This window comes from Taeniopygia guttata, chromosome 5 (assembly GCF_048771995.1).
Source record: "Taeniopygia guttata chromosome 5, bTaeGut7.mat, whole genome shotgun sequence".
NCBI classification, from domain to species: Eukaryota; Metazoa; Chordata; class Aves; order Passeriformes; family Estrildidae; genus Taeniopygia; species Taeniopygia guttata.
Window position 1 is genome coordinate 11,684,125 of NC_133030.1, and position 19,802 is coordinate 11,703,926.

Sequence of the window (19,802 nt, forward strand, 5' to 3'; positions counted from 1 at the left end):
GTGGTGGCCCCAGACAGCCTTCTCCCATGGGATTATGGATGTAAGGACAGTGAGCCCGGGATGGCTCCAGGACTGGCTCATCACCCTCTGCCTTGTGCCCTCTAGTGTTGCCAGCAAGCACCATGTGGGGATTCCCAAATTTGGGAACACTCAGCCAATGACTTTCACCCTTTGGATGAACTTGGAAAGAGATCCCAGAAAGCTAAAAGAAAAAATCTGCATTTCTTTTATTCCCAGACCGGGAGTTTTCCCCTTGCAGTGATCCCAGAAGGATACCTGGAGCTTAGGGGGAATCAAAAACATGAAGTGATGCCTTGTTATGTCCTTTTCTTCTGGATCCATCTGGAATTCTGCAGGATGTCATGAGTAAGGACCACACCTTGCTGTCAGAGGTGGAGACTTTGTTTGGATGTAGCTGAACTGGATCAGCTTTGACGGCAGCATTCCCTCAGTATTCCAGAATGACTCTTCCCCCTTGTGCCAGGCTTTTTCTGATGGGGAATCATGGATATCCTGGAAAGGACACAAAAAGACAATGGAGTTCACTTCCTGGCCCAAGCATCCCATCATGTGCTTGGGGACAATGTGGTGGACACCAACATACCCTTCCTTGGACTGGGCACAGCCACGCCACCTCCCAGTGGGAATTCTGCAGTGTCCACCTTTTCCAGCCTCCTGGATTCTTTGAATTGTGCTGTTCCCCTTTGTTACTGGCCGAGACTTGGCTTGCTGGTGCATAAATCCTGATTAATCCATAGGAAATACAGTATGGATTTAGGTTCCCGCATGGCAAGGAGCCTGGAAAGGTGCTCCAAGGGAAGGTGGAGGATGAGGGAAGTATGGCAAGGAGTTTTTTGGGATCAACCTACCTCATCCCTCTCCAGCCCCTGCTGTGTGCAACTTCCCATGGAGAATCCAGTTAATGGGCCTTGGGCTTCTCTGGTCCAGGAAGATCCTGTATCCTGGCTCCCAGCTGGAATTGTGGGTGCTGTCAGGAACAGAGTTGGTGCAGTGTGTCCTGTGCTTTTCCTCCCTTTCCCAGAATTCATTTGCTTTTTGGCTGGTTTTCATCCAAGAAGCACTGGGATTTGTCTGGGATTATTTCACATGCATAAAGCTGATGGGGTAGGATGGGTGAATGGAAAAGAATTCCATGGAAAATGGGAATGTGCCATGGTCTCCCTGCCTGTCCCTGCTGTGCCACCACACATGACCTGGTCCTGCCATCCCTAGTCATGGATGTGCTGGAAAAGGCAGCTGGGAGCTCCCACTTTCTTTTGGATTGTGTTTCAAATCAGGGCCAAATCCTGCTCCTGGTGATGTTGCAATATATCCAGAGGGATACAGCAGGAACTGTGGTGGTTCTCACGTTTGTACAGGCAAAATCCATCCATGGGCTTGGATCCCCTAGAGCCTCCCATTTCATAGGATCATTTGAATTGTTTGGATGTGAAGGGACTGTAAAGCCCATCCAATCCCAGCACTTGCCATGGGCAGGGACACCTTCCATTATCCCAGGCTGGTCCAAGCCTTTTCCAGCCTGGCCTGGAACAGCTTCCTGGAATGGGGAGAGAGCTCTGTGCATTCCACTTGATCACTGACATTTCGATGGGAAGCACACCTTTCCCTGGGAAGCAGATAAATCTGTTTGGCTTCTTTTCCCTGGAGTTCTCACTATCAGCTCAACAAAACATCCGTATTCCCGAGCTCCAGTGGAAACAGTGACAGTGATGGCAATCCCAGCTGGACACACTCAGGGTGTCTGGGATCTGCTGCAGGTGCACCTGGGATTCCCCTGCCAGATCCTGGAGGGTGCTTGAATCCACTTGGACCTCTTGGTTGTGCTGGAAGCTGGATTAAAATTACTTTCCCTTCTCTTTTCCCATTGCTCTACAGCACTTTGCCAGACTCTCCCCCGGATTCCGGATCAGAAGCCTACTCCCCTCAGCAGGTGAACGGTAAGTGCTTCAGAAAGGGAGAAGCGGGGGAAAGAAAACCCCTAATCCAAATCCCAAATCCAGCATCCACCCCCTTTTTATTCCATGAAAGTGGTTGGCTCTGCAATCTTTATCAGCCGGGAGAAAACAGGCGGCTGCACTACGTGGGGAGATTATCAGTTAGTAAATATCCCTCAGCTTTCGCCCATTGTTCTGCTCCCGGCTGTGGAAAAGGGGAGAGGGACCGGCACAGAAGGAGAGCTGGGAGTCCACGGACACGGAATCCGTGGTGGGAATCCAGACTTCACGGACACTGGTGGGAATCCGTGGGCGTGGGGAGATCGTGGCAGGGTGGGATGTGGAGCCCACCATCCCCCCCGTCCTGCCCTCTGCCTCGGGAACACGGAGCGGGAGCGCGTCCCTGACATGGAACCTGGCTCTGGGAAGCAGCCATGAACCTACCATTCTCCAGTAAGTTCCTTCCGAGCCTTTCCCTCCCCTCCAGTTGATCCTGAAGATCTTCCGCTCCCACTGAAATGGCACAGGGAGCTGGGACCCCCTCCAGGGCTGTAAGGTACTCCTGGCTTCTCCCAGGAAAGCCACCGAAGGTTGTTTGGTCCCTCTGGTGACCTTCACTGTTCTACCATGGGAAAACTCCTTGGGAAGGAAGGAGGGAAGGTTGTCCTGGTCTCCCTTCCCCCTCAGCAGGAGCACCCTCTTCCCCAGGCTCCAGCTCAGTCCCCACCGGGAACAGCGCCTGCTCCTCTTTTTTTTTTTTTTTTTGTTTTTGATGGAAGAGGTCAAGAGTTCTGTTTATCTTGCTAAAAAAAATCCCTGGAATTCCTCCTGGCCCTTCCTTAAATATAACAAAGAGGCCGGGTTGCTCACCATGGGGAGAGCAGCTTTGGAGTGCTCAGAGCTCAGTTGGGAAGGAGAGGAGGCTCTGGAGGGCACCCACAAAGCTGGGATCACATTCCTGGAGAAGATTTTCCTTGATTTTGGGAATGCCTTGGGCAAGCACATCACTTGCCTGTCCTTGGCTGGGCTGTCCCTGAGGCAGCTCCTGGAGGAAGGCTGTCCCAGAATTGAGCCTTAAAGGAGAAATCCGGTTCCTTGTGTGTGGAAAAGGCACTGAGAGGTCCCAGCGGGAAGCAGAAAACCTTAGAGGGAGCAGGATGGGTGAAAGCAGCCCTGCCCTGGCAGCCTTCAGCCAGAGGACCCAGTGCAAACACATTCCAATTTTCCAAACCTTCTGACGGGAGTTTTCCCATTCCTGGTCAAGCGCTTTGGCCTTATTACTCAGCCCCTGCCTGGGTGTTCTGAGGCCAAAGTCCATCCAGCTCAGCCTGAAAAGATCCAGCAGGTCCTTCCCTGCCGTCCCTCTCAGTGTTCCCAGAGGTTGTGCCTGACTTGGCCAGTCCCTGGATGCGTTTTCCAGACAGTTTTCCGCATTGGAGCATGAAGAAGCTTTGTCTTGCATTTAAAACAAAGTCACTTTCTCTTCCTACCCCACGGTTTTCTCATATCCCAGGAGTCAGTCCCTTATTCCTGCTGGGATTGCAGTGTTCTGTAGGGACACCTGAAGGCACAGGTTGATGCAAATATCAGGGAAAGGCTGGAAAAACAGGTGGACTTTGTCCTGGTGAAGAAGAAGGAGGCTGTAGGCTGAAGAGGGGCTTTGGACAAGGGCATGGAATGTCAGGACAGGGGAAAATGGCTTCCCACTACCAGAGGGTCATCAGGAAGGAATTCTTCCCTGTGAGGCACTGGAATGGATTTCCCAGAGAAGCTGTGGCTGCCTCATCCCTGGAAGTTCCAGGCCAGGTTGGACAGGGCTTGGAGCAACTTGGGAAAGTGGAAGGTGTCCCTGCCCATAGAAGGGAGTGGATCTGGAATGTTGAGGTGTTGAGAAGCAGGGCAGGAAGGGACACGGATTTGCATGTCCCTCCACAACCAAAACATTTCTGTTGATACTGGTGTAGTCAAATCCACCCTAATTATAGGATGGCTTTAGTATCCCATTCCAAATGGAGGAGGAGAAAGGTGGAATCACATTTGAATGTCCCTTTTTATTTATTTAAATTCAGGGATCAAAGTCTCCTCCTGGTTTCAGTTAAAATGTTTAAAGTGCCCCCTCAGAAATCCTCCCTGGAAATGCTGGCAATGTTCAGGGAATTCCATTGACTCTTCTCCCTCATTGTCCCATGGAATGATAAAATCTTGGAATGGTTTGGGTGGAAAAGGGCCTTAAGGCTCATCCCATTCCAACCCCCTGCCATGGGCAGGGACACTCTCCCTAGCCCTGGTTGTTCCTAGCCTCATCCAGCCTGAGAATCCAAGATAACTGGGTCAGTTCTACACCTGGGATCAGGATACTCCTAACTTTGGCTTTCTCCCTTTCCAGATCCTCATCTCCTCCGGACCATGACTCCCGAAAATATGTGTCACATGACTCCCCCTTCTCGCCTGGAGCACCCTCCTCCTCCACCGCCTCCTCCTCCACCCCCTCACCTCCAGGGTCCCCCTCCACCACCCCCACCACCCCCTCACCCCCTCCAGCCACAGCACAATTCCCACTTTCCCGGCCTGCAGCGGGATATGTTCCTGAAGGCCGAGCCCCTGATGCCTCCGTACAGTGTTGGGCCGGGAATGGCGCCCGCCGAGCTCCACCATGCCCAGCAATCCCAGATGCTGCACCAGCTCCTCCAGCAGCACGGAGCAGAGTAAGGCCTGGGAATGGCGGGGGTGAGGGAATAGGAGCTGAAGGTGTGTGGATTGCCTGAAGTGTGGGGTTTGCTGGTAGAATAAACAAGGGAAATCTGTGGAAGGTTCCCTGCCTGTGACAGGGGGTTGGAACGAACCAGATGACTTGAAGGTGTCTTCCAACCCAAACCGTTCTGGAATTCTATGGAATTAAAGATGTGGCTCAGCACATGAGTAGTGACGCAGACTCAGCAGTGTAGGATAAGGTGGGACAGCGCTGTGGGAATGTTGTGTTTTCCATGTGAGATCCTGTTTGTCCTGGTCATGGGTTGTGGATTGTCACCTCCCAACTCTCCATTCCCTGCTGAGTCTTCCCGCGGTCTCCACAGCCTCCCGGTGCATCCCGCCAAGAAGCGGAAACACTCCGAGTCCCCCCCCAACACTCTCAATGCCCAGATGCTCAACGGGCTGATCAAGCAGGAGCCGGGAATGGGATCAGTGCCACTCAATCCTGATCGTGTCCAGACTCCTCCCTGGCACCAGCCAGGAGCGCTCTCTCCAGGTACCCCCGTTATCCCCTGAATTCCAGCCCTGCTCCCGCCGGGCCAGGGGCGTGGGAGGAGGGAAGATGGTTGCCAGAGGTTGCCAACCTGTGGGATTCACCCTGGATCTGGTGCTGCCCTGGCAGTCAGGAGGGAAGCTTCAGGCAGTGCCAGTCGCTTCCTTGGGCTCCCACACCTCTGGATACTCAGCCCAGCGAGTAAAGTCGGGATTTAATCCATTTTAACTGTTCCCCACAGGCCTGATTCAGGATAACGACAGCCTGAATGGCTCCTACCTGGATCCCAACTTCCAGTCCATCAAGTGGCAGCCACACCAGCAAAACAAGTGGGCAACTCTGTACGATGCCAACTATAAGGAGCTGTGAGTAATTCCTTCACCACTGTAGAAAACGGGATTCACATTCCTTGTGCAAGTGACAATCCACTGGAGTTGGGAGCATCCCACTTGAAGTATGGGATAAGGATCTCCCTGGGCTGAGCTTTGTGGTGGAGGTAATAGTCCCCATTGCCACTTCCCTACTGGGAATGTTGCTCCTCCACACTTTTTATGGATAATTAAGGAATAGCAGAAGGCTATTTCAGCAGCTTTGGTGCCAATTCCACAGCCACTCAGACCTTGCTCACTATAGAGGGCTTTATTGGCAAATCTGGCCTTGTCCTGAGGAAAGTTGGGGTGAGCAGCACCTTTTCCCCCTCCCTAGGTTTACCAGGATGCTGGATTTTAAATTTAGGATTGAGAATTCCCAGTGTGGATGGCTGGAGGTCATCCAGAGCCACTTCAGGGCAGCTGAGCAGTGTGGAGAGGAGCTGGAGGAGGCTGGGGGGACAGAGGAGGAAGGAAAGAGAGGGAAGGGGTTTAGGAAATCTAGGAATTGGCAGACAGGCCAGAAAGGAAGGCTGGGATGACCAAGATAGGGAAGAAAGAAGTGGGAAGGTGGGCTGGGAATTGAGGCAGCAGAGGATGGAGGCAGCACACTGGGAAGGAGGAGTGCTCAGGAGGAAACCACTCTGGATCCTCCCTGCATTCCTGGGAGGTGACAAAGAGCTGGCAAGCAGTGGGATGGCTTCCAGAAACCTCTCAGGGACCCTCTGTTCCCTCCCAATTCACTCCCTCCTCTTTCCACACAGCCAGCTGGGGTCCTGTGGGGGACATGGAGCAGGGAATGCTCTGGTACCTGTGGATAACCCAAGACTATGATCACACTTTGGGAATGGGAGCCAAGGACTCCAAGGATGGGGGCCGAGTCCCACCTTTCCCATACAAATCTGCTCATCCAGTCTTTATCCCATCTTTCATGGTAGTGCTGGGGCAGGGAATTCCCTATTGGAGCTAGTTGCCTCTTTTGGACTCTGTGGCTGTTTTCCCAGCCCACAGCAGGAGAGGGATAATTTGGGACAATTCCTTCTGGTTTACCAAGCCATTTCCATAAAAGAATATCAGCAGCTCCAAAGCCATCCTGCACCTTTCCCTGCTCTCCACCACCAGTTTGTTCCCTCTGGATGATGGGATAATCTCCCATAGATCCTGCCCCCAAATCTCTCTTCCATGTGCAGGAATTTCACTGCCACATACTCTGACCTCTGTCTGGACATGTCACCTCATGTTTGGTTTTCCAGCCTCCCTTTTCCTTCTCACCACTTTCTGTTCTGGGAAAATGATTTTCCATCCCAAACACATCACAGCCTATCCTGTGCCATTTCAAGACATTTCTATCCCAGTTCTAGAGATTTTCCATGCTGTCCCCAGCTGGATTGGCAGAGACAAACTCCATTATATTTTCTGCCGGACAAAGTGGAGTTGCTGGAGAACATCTACAAAACCAGCCCTGCCCTTTGGATCTTGGGATCATTTCCCTAACTCCTGCTTTCAGGATTTAGGGTAAAAGCCAGAGCAATCTCACTCTTGGGGCATTGAGGTTGTCATCCTGTTGTGTAAGGAATAAATTCCATTGAGGTGACTCCATGGGGATTTGAGGAAGCCACGTGGGCTTTGTTGTGGTGCTGGATTTGAGCAGAATTAAGGGCTAAAGGTTGATTAATTAATTTTTACCTCCACGTTACCTCAGGGGCCTCTTCCTGCTCCTGTCCAAGCTGGACCTACATCTCTTTTTAAATGGAATATCCCTTCATTCTCCTGGTGCAGCACTTTCCTGGGATAATCTATGAGAAACACACAAAAAAACCTCCATCTTTCCTTGCTCCTATAATAGCATTTTTTAGGTTGGTTAATTCAAATTTGGCAGGTGGGAATTGTCTTTTTCCTTTCTGCTTTCGGGTGTCCTCAGCAAAAGAGCAGTATCCACATGTGGATTCATAGTTATTCCCCCAATTTAGCTTCCAAGGAGCAGCCATTCCCAGTCTGGTTTCTGCTGGAAGCTGTCCCCAGTCTCAATATGCTGTTTGAGTTCCCTGTGATCCAGGTGCCCAAAACCTTTTCACAGCCTCAGGAATGTGAATCATCTGAATTATCTGATTTTTCCTGCTCTTGATCCTAAGAAAAGAGTCCAGAGAGGAGGTGAAGGAGGGAGAGCATGGGAAGCTGTCCAGGTTCTTACCAGATTCTTGGGAGCGATTACAGGGGGAAAAGTACAATTAATGCTATTCCATGTTTTCCTCCCTTTGCACACAAAAAATTAGGTTCCATAAGGGGATGGGGTAGGGATTAGGTTCCATTCCAGGCCCATGTCTCAGGTTTTGCCAAGGAATCTGTGTTGTTGAAGGAGATAGAAATCCCTGGATTAATTTTATGGATAACATACAATGTTTTTGGCCTTTTGCTCTGATTTTGTGGTTTTAGGCTCAGTGAACATTGCCAGGGATGAGCTGGTTTCCAGCAGCGGAGCCAAAGAGGCCTGGAACTAGGCAATTCCCTAATTTACTCCTGGGAGAAGGAGCCATTCATCTCCTTGACAGCGGGCTCCGATAAATTCCAGCTCCCTCCTCCTTCTCCCAGTTTGAGGGAAGGCAGCTGGGAATAGTGCAGCCCTTCACATGGAAACATCTCCATGCTGAGGCCAGAGCCTTGGGACTGGGAGGTGGGAAAATGGGAAGGTGCTGTTCTTTTCCCATCCAGCAAACTGTGCTCTCTGGGGGCTCATCCTGGGGTTTTGGGGTTGCACCCCTTGACTGGTATAAATGTCTAGATAAACAGCTCCAAACTTGGCTGTGCTGCACATCCTGGATCACACCAAAGGAGTGGAGACCAGTGGGATGTGGTCCAGACCTGCTGGATGTGTTTTGGGGTATGTGATATGAGAGGCTGGTGGTGGATCATGGATGTATCCCGGGAAGCTGAAGGGAATATGTAGTATGGACACACAGGTGGGACTGTGTGGGAGAAATTACAGTGTCCTGCTGCCCAGCTGGAGTTTGTATCCTGGAAGCAAAAGAAATCAGGGAATGCATGGAATTAGGGAATGTCTTTGGATTAGGGGTCTCCCAGTATTATGTCTTAGGAGCAGTTTAGATATGGGAGACCTGGACGGACGGAAGGAAGGAATGGGAGAACATGAGCATCCCTGTGCCGTCCTGCTCTTGGCCAAGTCCCAGTACAATTCCCTGTGGGGAGTTTGTTACCCCTTACCTTCACTGGGATCGGGAAAAACCTCCTCTGATCCTGCCCTTCTGTTCTGCTTTAATCCACCCCTGTCAGTGGGGATGCTTGGGATCAAATAATCCATTTGACCCCAGACCTTTTATTCCTGACACTTTGCCCTTTGGCCCCTGCCCTGTCCCTGGAAAAGCCAGCATGGAGAGCAGCTTCTTCCCTCTGATCAGTTCCAGTGCGGGGATCCCAAACTGGGGGATGCACCAGCCACAGCCATTGGGAAAATGGGAAAATCAGGGAAAAGGAACCTCTGAAAGGGGATTGTGGAAGACCTGGAATTTCCAGAAGGCAGAGGAGGGGGAGCCTGCCTGTCTCCGCTCTGTCAGCACACATTTAGCAGCCATCAGTTTTCTGATTTGGGAAGCATCCATGGTTTGGAAGCTCAGACAGACCCTCTCTCTCCTTGGCTTTGTCGGTTAAAAGACAGTGGGAAGAGTGGTGAACATTCAGGAGCCATAAAAACAGCCAGAAATGGTCACTTGGATCCCCTTGGGATGAGGTTGCTTGGGTCAACTTCAGCTGCATGTCTCAGTTGGGAATATCCCAATGGAGAATCCAGGGGTGAGGCTGGGAGGAGGTTGGGGAATTCCTCTCGTGCCTCTGGGCTAAGGTAGTGCTCTGCTCCCACCGCCTGGTTTGTGTCTGGAGCAGGGCACAGCATTCCCGACTCCCTGGGGCATAAAGAGTGAGTAGTTCCTCGTGGCTATCCCAGAATTACTCATTGCAACCTGGAATCACCCCCAGCTCTCATCCACATTAACTCCTCAGGTGACAGCAGGGGGAGAATGGTTTTATTCCAGAAAAAAAGGAGAGATACTGCTGAAGAATCCCTATCTCCTGCTTCCCGGAGTCTCCTGACTTCTGCCACATTTCTTACTGCCAGTCTGTCCGCCTCCCCTCCCCTCCCCTCCCATTGCTCCAGTCCTTCTGGAGGTGGAAGTCAGAAGTGGTTTGGTTTTGGGGGTTTTTTAAGCCTGAGATCCAAGGCTGGGCTGAGCTCCACCTTTATCTCATCCCTTGTTCCTTAATTAAAAGCAATGGGATTTGGGTATTCTGTGGGATGAGAGGCAGCTCCTTCCCCCCCTTCTGAGGGCCCATCAGTCCAGGACTGGGCTTTATGGATAGTGAGGAAAATGGACTCACTGCAAAGGCCACATATTTCCCTGATTCCCATGGAAACCAGCCCATTAAGGAGATGTAGATTAAACCTTTCCAGCTGGTGTGTGTTCATGGAGCAGCCATGGAACCCTCCTCCTCCCTCCCACTCCTCCTCCTCCAGATCTGTCCACTGGGAGAGCTGGAAGCTTTTCTGGCACAGCCAGAGCAGGTGGTTTTGATTTCAGCAGGAATTTGGGATACAAGGGTACAGCTGGTAGAAGGTAACATTGGGAATGCCACAAGGTGTGGGTCAGTCTGAGCTGCTACTCCCAGTGAGGCAGGTTTTGGACAGACTTTGGAACTTGGGATCTCCATATTCATTCCCAGTTGATTGGGAAGAGCTGTAGAATGATGGGGTTGGAAGGGACCTTATAGATCATCCAGTGATGATCCATGGTCACGGACACCTTCCACTAGCCCAGGTTGCTCCAAGCCTCATTCAGCATGGCATGGAACGCTTCCAGGGATGGGATATCCACAGTTTCTGTGGGAAATTCCTGTTCTCACCTGTTCCCTCTTCCCAGCCCAATGCTCACATACCGTGTGGATGCCGACAAGGGCTTCAACTTCTCGGTGGGAGACGACGCCTTTGTGTGCCAGAAGAAGAACCACTTCCAGGTCACTGTGTACATCGGAATGCTCGGCGATCCCAAGTACGTGAAGACCCCCGAGGGCCTGAAACCCTTGGAATGCTTCTACCTGAAGCTGCACGGAGTGAAGGTAAGCAGGAGCTGAGGGACCATGGTGAATCCAGCTGGGAAAAGAGGGATTGGGAGGTGGCTGGGAACAGGTAACAGCACCTCTTCATGTGGTAGGGGAGTGTAGGGGAGTGTGTGGAATTACACAATTATGGAATTGGATAGATTGGAAAAGCCCTCTAGGATCATGGAGTCCAACCCTTCCCCCAGCACTGCCAAGGCCACCACTAATCCATGTCCCCAAGTGCCATGTCCACATAGCTTTAAATCCCTCTAGGAATGGTGACTCTCACTGCCCCTGGGCAGCTTGTTTCAATGTCTGACCATCCTTTCCATGAAGGAGTTTTCCCTGATATCCAATCTAAACATCCCCTGAAGACATTGAAACACAAGTCCTAAGATGGGCTCAGTCTGGCTATCTTCAGGATTGCTTCCCATTCACCTTTGACTCTTGGAGGGATAAAGGCACATCAGGAAGATGCTTCCACCCTCAACTTTTCTGACACTTGGACAATGCCCACACTCAGGCTGGGTGTTCAGACTCAGATGTTTTCTGTCATGGAAGGGTGGACAGAGAGCTGGGAAGGAGGAGGTGGAAAGGGGAAGGTCTCTGTGATCTGTGCCACATTCCTAAATCCTTCTCTTCAGCTCGAGGCCTTGAACCAGTCCATCAACATCGAGCAGTCGCAGTCAGACCGCAGCAAACGGCCCTTCAACCCCGTCACGTGAGTATGTCCTTGTGGGAATGAGCATCCTGTGCTTCCAGGGAATAAGCAACGGCAAGAGAATGTGGGGAAGTGGTGGAGTTGGAGGTCTCTTACTCTACTGTGTGAGTGTCACACTCTCCAGTTTTCTCCTGTTTTCCTCTCAGTATTCCGAACCCTGCTCTGTGCCCAGGTCATAGACTGGTGGAGCAGGCCAAGAGATGGCCATTCCCAAAAAAGCTTTCCTCTCCAGGTTGTGGCTCCAGCTTCTCCATACCTGGTTCTTCAGGGCATGAAGTATGTGTGGCAGGCCCCAGGATTGGACCAGTGTCCAGTTGGGAATGAGGGAAGAGTGTTGTTGGGTTCAAGGCCTCTAGGTGCAGGAAAACTGTATACTTCCCACCTAAGGAAGGAAGAGATAGGAGAGGAGTGGGACAAGATAGGCACCATTCCCAGATAGCTGCCATCCTCACTCATTCCTTTGTTTTCCTTTCCTTCCAGGGTGAACCTCCCCCCAGAGCAGGTCACCAAGGTCACTGTGGGGCGGCTGCACTTCAGCGAGACCACGGCCAACAACATGAGGAAAAAAGGCAAACCCAACCCAGACCAGAGGTGAGGGAGCACACGGGAGCCTCCTCCAGAACATCCTGAGAATCCTATGGATCTGCCTGTCCCTGGGTTGGGCAGAGTGGCCTGAGTGGGATGTGGGAATAGGGCTTGGATTGCGGACACCAGAAGGGTGTCCCTGCTCTGGGAGGGGTTGGGGACACCCAGCACATGGAGAGGGGTGCTGCGAGCCCACCATGGTGCCCAGTGCTCTAGAGGGGATGGAGATCCAGCTCTTCCCAGCACAGGATGTGTCCCTGAGCCATGTCCCTCCGCAGGTACTTCATGCTGGTGGTGGCCCTGCAGGCACATGCCCAGAACCAGAACTACACGCTGGCAGCCCACATCTCTGAGCGGATCATTGTCCGGGTAAATCCCTGTCTCCTCCCAGGCTCCTTTGCTGCACCATCCTGGGCTGTTTCCCACATTCCACATTTAGAAAATGTGTGGATGTGGCACCTGAGGTTGTGGTTTAGTGGTGAATGTGGTGGAGGTGCTGGGTTGGCTTTGATTTTCTTAGAGGTCTTCTCCAAACTTGATTTCCCACCTTTCCCACCTCATCCAAGCTCTTCCTGCCTTGCTTGTGGCTTTCCCTGTCCACACGTGGGTTCTGGCTTCAGACTTTTCATATCTGCTTGAATAACCTGTTACAGGATAAGGAAGGAATCCCATTCTCCAAACAGGATCAGTGTCCAGTAGAATTGCTGGGAATGAAGGGAGAGTGTTTTTAGAACTCTGCAGCAGGAACAAGAAGGTGCAGGAAAATTGGGCACTCTCTTAGAACATTTTTATATCCTAAGGGAGAGGAGCAGGAAGAGAAAGGCACCATTCCCAAGCTCCCCCAGGGTTTCACTGGAGCACTCAGCTCCAAAACATGAAAGCAGGTAGTAAAACCCAAACAGGGACCTCAGACAAGAAGTCCACAATTGATTAGGCCGCTTCCAGGATGCCCAGTGCAGAATTTCAGAGAATTGCGGGCAGCCTGGAATGCTCTGAATTTGGGAGCCAGGAGTATCATCCATGTCACTTGGTCTCCTGCTGTCCTGAGTGGCTGAACACTGATAGCTGGGATAACAGCTGAAGGAAGCAAGGATGTTCCTTTAGGGAGAGGAGAGGAGCAGGAAGAGCTAACCTTCCTCCTCTCCCTGCTTTTCAGTCAGTCCCTGTTGTCCCGTTTCTCCACAGGCTTCCAACCCAGGGCAGTTTGAGAGTGACAGTGACGTGCTCTGGCAGCGGGCGCAGCTCCCAGACACCGTGTTCCACCACGGCCGCGTGGGAATCAACACCGACCGCCCGGATGAAGCCCTGGTGGTCCATGGCAACGTGAAGGTCATGGGGTCCCTGATGCACCCTTCGGACGTCCGGGTGAAAGAGGACATCCAAGAGGTGAGAACCTGGAAAGCAAGGTGGGCTTGGGGTCACCAGGAGTCTGAAGAGCTCCAGTGATTCTTGGGGGTCCCTCCCAGCTAGGGATATTCCATGATCCTATGACTGTAGAGCAGAAGGGAGGTGACTTAGGATTCTTTCTGTTCCAAGCACAGCCAGGCCCCTGATGTAGTAGGGAATATTGACTCTTCCAGTGTTAGGCAGAAGTAGCAAACAGTGGGAAAAAGGTGGAAAATTGTCACAGGGACAGAAAATGAGTGTAAGAAAGGTCAATGTGGCATGTAGAACACTGGGCCTTGCCAGAGCCTGTGTGAGTGGCTTGGCTCTGCTCTGAATTCCTCTCAGCTGGACTTGCCTGTTCAGAAAAGCTGGATATAATCATGTCACCTGTTTTTGGGAATTCTCTCTTCCCTGTGTCTAGTTCTGCAAGGACACTCAGTCTCCTGATTTCCCTATCCAAAGATCTTGTCTCGACCTCACATTAATCCCAGTGTTTATCCTTATGGCTGCTCAGAGCAGGGTTCAGGGCTATCTCCTAAAGGAATTCCCATGGGCCATAGTTAGATGCAGAGTGGTGGGGATTTGAGAAGCAATATCCCGTTGGGAATTCCATGTGCGTGTTTGTCTCAGGTGGACACCACAGAGCAGCTGAAGCGGATCTCCAGGATGAGGCTGGTGCACTACAACTACAAACCCGAGTTTGCAGCCACGGTGGGCATTGACAGCACCTCTGAGACAGGTACATCTCATGGGAATACACCTGTGAGACAGGAATGTCCCATGGGAATACGCCTCTGACACAAGAATGTCCCACAGGAATTCCCTGCCTTTCTCAGGGACTGTATCCAGCTCTGTACCAGGGCAGCCCCCCAGGTGTGGGGTGGGCAAGAGGGGCCTTCTAACCTCCCAAATTAAGGAATCTAATGAAATTCCCTCTTTAGTGTGCGGGAGAGAAGGTGGTACTTCCCACAGGGAGAAGGTTTCTCCAAGTACACTATGGTGGGGTGATGATCCCTATCCATAGAATTTGGGGAGCAGCTTTGTCTGACCATCCTCTGCCCTTCAGGGTCTCCAAGGAGCCCTGCAGAGCTTGGAATGAGGAAGGGACATCCTGGTGTCACTCCCAGAGTATCCAGGGGGTGCAGGATCAACCCCTCCCATCCCACTGTTCCATCTCCACGTCTCTAGGTGTAATTGCTCAGGAGGTAAAGGAGATTCTGCCAGAAGCTGTGAAGGACACTGGGGACCTGGTCTTTTCCAATGGGAAAACCCTGGAGAACTTCCTGGTGGTGAACAAGGTTGGTGGCAGCCAGGAGGCTGGGGAACCTGGCTCAAGGGAATTGTGGAGCTGGATATGGGAGAGGCAAAGTGGGATGCCTGGGAAATGCTCCCAGATTGGTTTCAGACCTGGCTGGTCTTCCAGAAGTCAGGAACAGCCCTGGGTGGATATCGGACACCGGCAGGGAGGAACCAGCCTGATGCTGGTGAAATTTGGCAGCATCTCCCTTGGGAAGGGCTCCTTGTTGGCAGCTTCCTGCAGGGAGGCTCCCAGTCCTAATCTCCCCTTCCTAGATAAGATAAGGTGCTTATGTCAGGATAACCTGGAGCACCTGGTTTCCTGACCTTTCCCAACCTGTGGCAGCCTGGTTGCTGCTCTGGGAATTGAGGGGACAGTCTCCCACAGCACACATGGAGGACATGGGTCATCCAGATCCAGGTGTGTGCCTCATCTTGCTGGCCTGATTCCCTGGCAGGAGCGGATCTTCATGGAGAACGTGGGAGCTGTGAAGGAGCTGTGCAAGCTCACGGATAACCTGGAGACACGGATCGATGAGCTGGAAAGGTGGAGCCACAAGCTGGCCAAGCTCAAGAGGCTTGACAGCATGAAGTCAACTGTGAGCTCTGGAGCCTTCAGGTACCCATGGAGCCACAGGGAATGTCCCCTTTCATCCCAGGAAGTTCCAAGGGGCAGCTCAGATTGGGAACAAGGAGATGAGGAAGGACTGGGATGTTGGCTGGTGTTGCTTGGCCTGGAGTGGATTTAAAGAGCTGACCTTGAGGAGGTTTGGAATTCTCACAGGACTAGCCCAACAACACCCAGGATGAAATGGCCTCCATGTTTCCCTAAAGTCAGTGGCTTTCTCATGGCAAAGAGTTTCCCATGCTTCCAAAATCTCCATTCTGACCTTGCTTATGCCAGTTTTGGGGCAAAGCACCAAAAGGGTTTGTGACTATCACACCACAGAAACGTCTTTTCCCTTCCAGAAAAACCCATTTTATCTTGGGAATGGCTTGGAAAGCTATCCCCGCCCAGCTTAGCTCCATTCCTCCTTTCTCCTTGCAGCCAAACTGGGAGCCAGTTCAGCCGGGCAGGAAGCGTGCCCCACAAAAAGAGACCCCAGAAAGTCACCAGCAAGGTAAGGGATGGATCCCAAAGGAACAGTGCCTGGAGCAGAGAAGGCTCAGCCTGGAGAAAAGGAGGATCAGGGGGAGTCTCACTGTCCACAAATCCCTGGAAGGAGGTTGGAGCCAGGAGACTGGGCTCTCCTCCCTGCCTTATCCAAGAGGAAATGGCCTCAGGTTGTGCCAGGGGAGGTCTAGGCTGGATATTAGGGAAAATTTCTTCATAGAAAGGCACTGGAGCAGGCTCCAGAGTCGCCATTGCTGGTGGGATTTAAAAATCATGTGGATGTGGACTTGGCAGTGCTGGGGGTAGGGTTGGACTCCATGATCTTAGAGGGCTTTTCCAACCTCAGTTTTCCCATAATCTTCCGTTTCTATCTCCTAATGGAGACATGAAATGACTCCTTAACTTGGGGAGTTCAGGATTTTCACGGAGGCAGGAAGAGAGTTCAGGATGGGCTGGGGGAGATCCGTGCAAGGAGCAGAGCAGTGAGGGAGCTGAGCTGATCCAGGATTTTTTCCGTTGCAGTCTCCGTCGGTTGTCCCGGAACAGGCCTGCATCAGCCAGCGCTTCCTTCAGGGCACCATCATTGCCCTGGTCATCATCATGGCATTCAGGTGAGATCCCTCTCCTGGGCTTCTGCCTCGGCTCCCTCCGGCTCATCCATTGGGACCGTGCAGTGAGGGGCTGTGGATCTATGGCTTTTCCAGAGAATCCTGGAATGCTTTGGGTTGGAAGAGACCTTAAAGCTTATCTGGTTCCATGAGCTGGGAACTTCCGCTCTCCCAGGTTGCTCCAGCCTGGCCTCAAACACTTCCAGGGGTGGGGCATCCATCTCTCCTGGGCTGGAATCCCGTGGAAGTGGATCAATCCCATGCCCTATCCTTGATGCCTGCTCCTCCTCACCCTGTCCTTCTCTCTTTTCCAGCGTGGTGTCCATGTCCACGCTCTATGTGCTGAGCCTGCGCAGCGAGGAGGATCTCGTGGACATCGATGGGTGGGTATTTCGGGAATCGCTGGGAGGGATGAGGTCACCTGGGAGAGGCTGGAGCCCAGAAACTGGGATTACTGAGCACAGCTCCAGAGCTGCAGACCCTGCCAAGCACAGCCACACATCTCAGTCTGATAGCAGTTGAGGAATAGAGAAGGAAAAGGGAATCTCCTGTTAGGATGTACTGAATGTTCCTTGGATGCCTCCAGCTGGACTTAAACAACCTCATCCCACTGGCGCAGCAGGGCTGGATCAGCTTTGGGAGCTCGTGTAACCTGATAATGAGTCTCTTTTTCTTCCTCTCTTTTCCCTCTCCCATTTTTCTCCCTCCCCTCCTCCTTACATCTCCCATCCAACCCATTTTCATTCCACTTTGTCATTGATTTCCCCATTTTTGTCTTTTCCTTCCCATTGTCTTCCATATCCTTTTTCATTCCCTGTCCTCCTGGTCATCTTCCCACTTTCCTGTTCTCCTTGTCTCCCTGCGCTGTCCTGTAGCTCCTTTGCTGTACCCACTGCCTGTCTCTTGGCCCTCTTTCGGCACGGGGGTCCCGGAATTCCGGTCGCTCTGTGTCCACGGTATGTGACTGTTTCATTATTTAATTCCTTCATCCAGTCTCCTCTTTTTTTCCCTGCACCACAAAAGACCAAGAAACTGAAAACAGAAAAAGGGATGTGAGACTTCCAGTGGGATTCCAGGAGGAAGGGTTATGGGTCTTGTCAGGGAAGAGAAATTAGGAGTGGAGATGGAAAAATCAATTAATTAAAGGTTAAATAAAGAAATTGGATCCTGCAGGGAGAGCAGGAGCAAGATAAAGCTGTGTAAGGAAAAGGGATGAGGCAGTGGAGGAGCTTGAAGGATAAGGGTTGGATTTAGGCTGGGATGAAGGTGAAGCTCCAGAGTCTTGTGCCCACATTCTCTTTGGAAGACTGTCATTGAGTCTCCTTTCATCTGGAAAAGAAATCCCTCTAATTTAGACAAATCTTGGAGATGACAAAGTGGTTTTTTAATTCCTCTAAATGAGGGAAGCTCTGTTAATCCCACAGAAACCTGGAGTGATGCTCAGGGTCAGGTAAGACATGGACACAGGTGTCCAGAAATGCTCCTTGTTCTACAGACCTGGGAGAAATATTCCCTTCCTTTCCCATCTCCCCTACCCTCGCAAGGTGCCTGTGGTGTCCTCAGCTCAGGTCTTGGATAGCTGCAGTGAAACACCTGGAATTTCATGGGATGAATTTTGTGGGAGGGGGGATTGTGTGTGATTCTAAGCAACAAGGTGAGGAACAGTCTGTCTTCAAGGGATATGGGGCACATTCCTTAGGGAGTGGTGAGAGCTTGAAGCCTGTTAATTCCCAAGCATCTAAATCCACCCAGGAGACTTCCTGATGGGAGTCAAATCCACCATGTGCACCATGTTCCAGGAGAGTTGCTGGTGTCCTCTGAACCAGCTGAGATTTTCCACTGCCAGACATGGAACTGCCACATGATTCCCTGTGGAATTTCCGAGCTCTCCTTGCTGTCTTCGTGGCTTGTGTGCCTTTCTCCTGCCTTTCCCAGATCACTCTGTTCTCCAATCTCCACTTACTCCATGTCCCTCTTCCTGTCCTCCTGCTGCAGCCACTTTTCTCACCACCTTCAAGTGACCCCCTTGTCCACATCCAGGAGGTTTCCAGCATCTTTTCCTACATTCCAGGTCAAGCCAGAACATTGACAAGACGCAGATAGTGCGATCCACGGCCGCATCCAACGGAGCCAGCAGCAGGACCCCCCCAGAGCACGGTAGGTGATGGATTTGGATGGCTCTGGTTTCATGGATGGGCTGCAGGACGCCGGGTGCTGCTCCCGTTCCATCCCTTGACTTATTCCCTGTGTCCCTGCAGTCCCAGATGATACACATGGAGTAGCCCTTGGCATTCCCGGTCACGGTGTGCTGGCCTGTTTCAGCCCTCCCTGTTTTTCCACGTGCTGCTCCATTACTCCCACTGACGTCTCCTCCACTGTCCCCTCAGAGACCAGCCCTGCCCATACCACCAACCGGACAGGTGAGGGCCAGCCCAGATTCCCAGAAATGCTGGGACATCTCCAAGGTTTGTGTCACCTCGTGTTGCCTTTGTGTTCCTTGTGAGAAGGTCTCCTCAGTCTCCTCCAGGATGAGCAATTTCAGCTCCCTCTTCCCTCCGGATCCTTTGTCATCCTCATTCCACTCCTTTGGAAGCTCTCTCTAATAGACACCCTTTCTGTCCTTATCCTTGGATGTATACTTTATATCCTCCTCTGCCCACATGATGCAGTTTGGATCCTGTTGCCAGGGGGATGTCGGGGCTGGAAAGGATTTGGAGCTTCTCATGTTGCCAGCAAAAAGTCATGGGAAGCTACACCAGGCACAGCTCACCTGAGCAGCCCTACCTTGAGGTCTGACCTCATTCCCTCCTCACTCCATCACCAGCTCCATCAGGCACAGATGGAATGGAAACACAGAATCCTGGAATGCTTTGGGTCAGAAGGGCCCTTAAAGCCCATCTGGTTCCACCCCTGCCATGGGCAGGGAACCTTCCACTATCCCAGGTAGCTCCAAGTCCTGTCCAACCTCACCTGGAAACTTCCAGGGGCAGCCACAGCTTCTCTGGGCAACCTGAGGAGCATCAGGAGGTGACATGGGGACAATGGAGCAATCCCAGTGCTCCCAGCCTTTCTCTGCCTCTCAGCACAACCTTCTCTCTCGTTTTTCCACAGACCAAAGCCAGCCCTCCCTCCTGCCAGTGACAAATATCAAAGCTAAATCCAGGGGCATCACCGGGAAATCCACCTCCTACACCAAGTGGCCAAAGACTCCTGACAGGTCTCAGAGCTTCGGCAGCCCCAATGCCAGCCCCTCCTCCCCCTTCTCCCACATCCAGGGCAAATCCAAGTACATCTCCAACCTCTCGCTCTCCCGCAGCAACTCCCGGCAGCAGCGCAGCCTCCGGCAGCCGGTGAGCGAGCGGCCCCGCACGGAGCAGCCCAGCACGGATGGTACGTGCATCCCATCTTCTTTCCCTTCCAGC

The 19,802-nt window shown here is 52.1% G+C and overlaps 1 protein-coding gene and 1 long non-coding RNA gene across 6 annotated transcripts in view; one reads left to right on the forward strand and one right to left on the reverse strand.

Moving 5' to 3' along the window:
- Positions 1–19,802, forward strand: part of MYRF (myelin regulatory factor) — a 44,279-nt gene that overhangs the window by 19,547 nt on the left and 4,930 nt on the right. The window contains exons 4-23 of one of the 5 annotated variants that reach the window (XM_032748593.3): positions 1,897–1,958; positions 4,342–4,660; positions 5,030–5,202; positions 5,441–5,564; positions 10,493–10,688; positions 11,315–11,391; positions 11,872–11,982; positions 12,255–12,345; positions 13,162–13,362; positions 13,993–14,101; positions 14,551–14,660; positions 15,117–15,277; positions 15,707–15,779; positions 16,295–16,383; positions 16,695–16,763; positions 17,256–17,336; positions 18,452–18,537; positions 18,639–18,800; positions 19,492–19,597; positions 19,697–19,770. In XM_032748593.3, the coding sequence (XP_032604484.3) occupies positions 1,897–1,958; positions 4,342–4,660; positions 5,030–5,202; positions 5,441–5,564; positions 10,493–10,688; positions 11,315–11,391; positions 11,872–11,982; positions 12,255–12,345; positions 13,162–13,362; positions 13,993–14,101; positions 14,551–14,660; positions 15,117–15,277; positions 15,707–15,779; positions 16,295–16,383; positions 16,695–16,763; positions 17,256–17,336; positions 18,452–18,537; positions 18,639–18,800; positions 19,492–19,597; positions 19,697–19,770 (2,474 nt within the window). The other 4 variants (XM_030273603.4, XM_072929567.1, XM_072929568.1 and 1 more) reach the window with 4 other exon arrangements.
- LOC140684246 (uncharacterized) lies at positions 607–2,702 on the reverse strand. The gene is made up of 3 exons (XR_012056214.1): positions 2,400–2,702; positions 870–988; positions 607–743 (listed from the first exon to the last, which is right to left on the reverse strand). It is a non-coding gene; the product is annotated as an uncharacterized lncRNA (long non-coding RNA).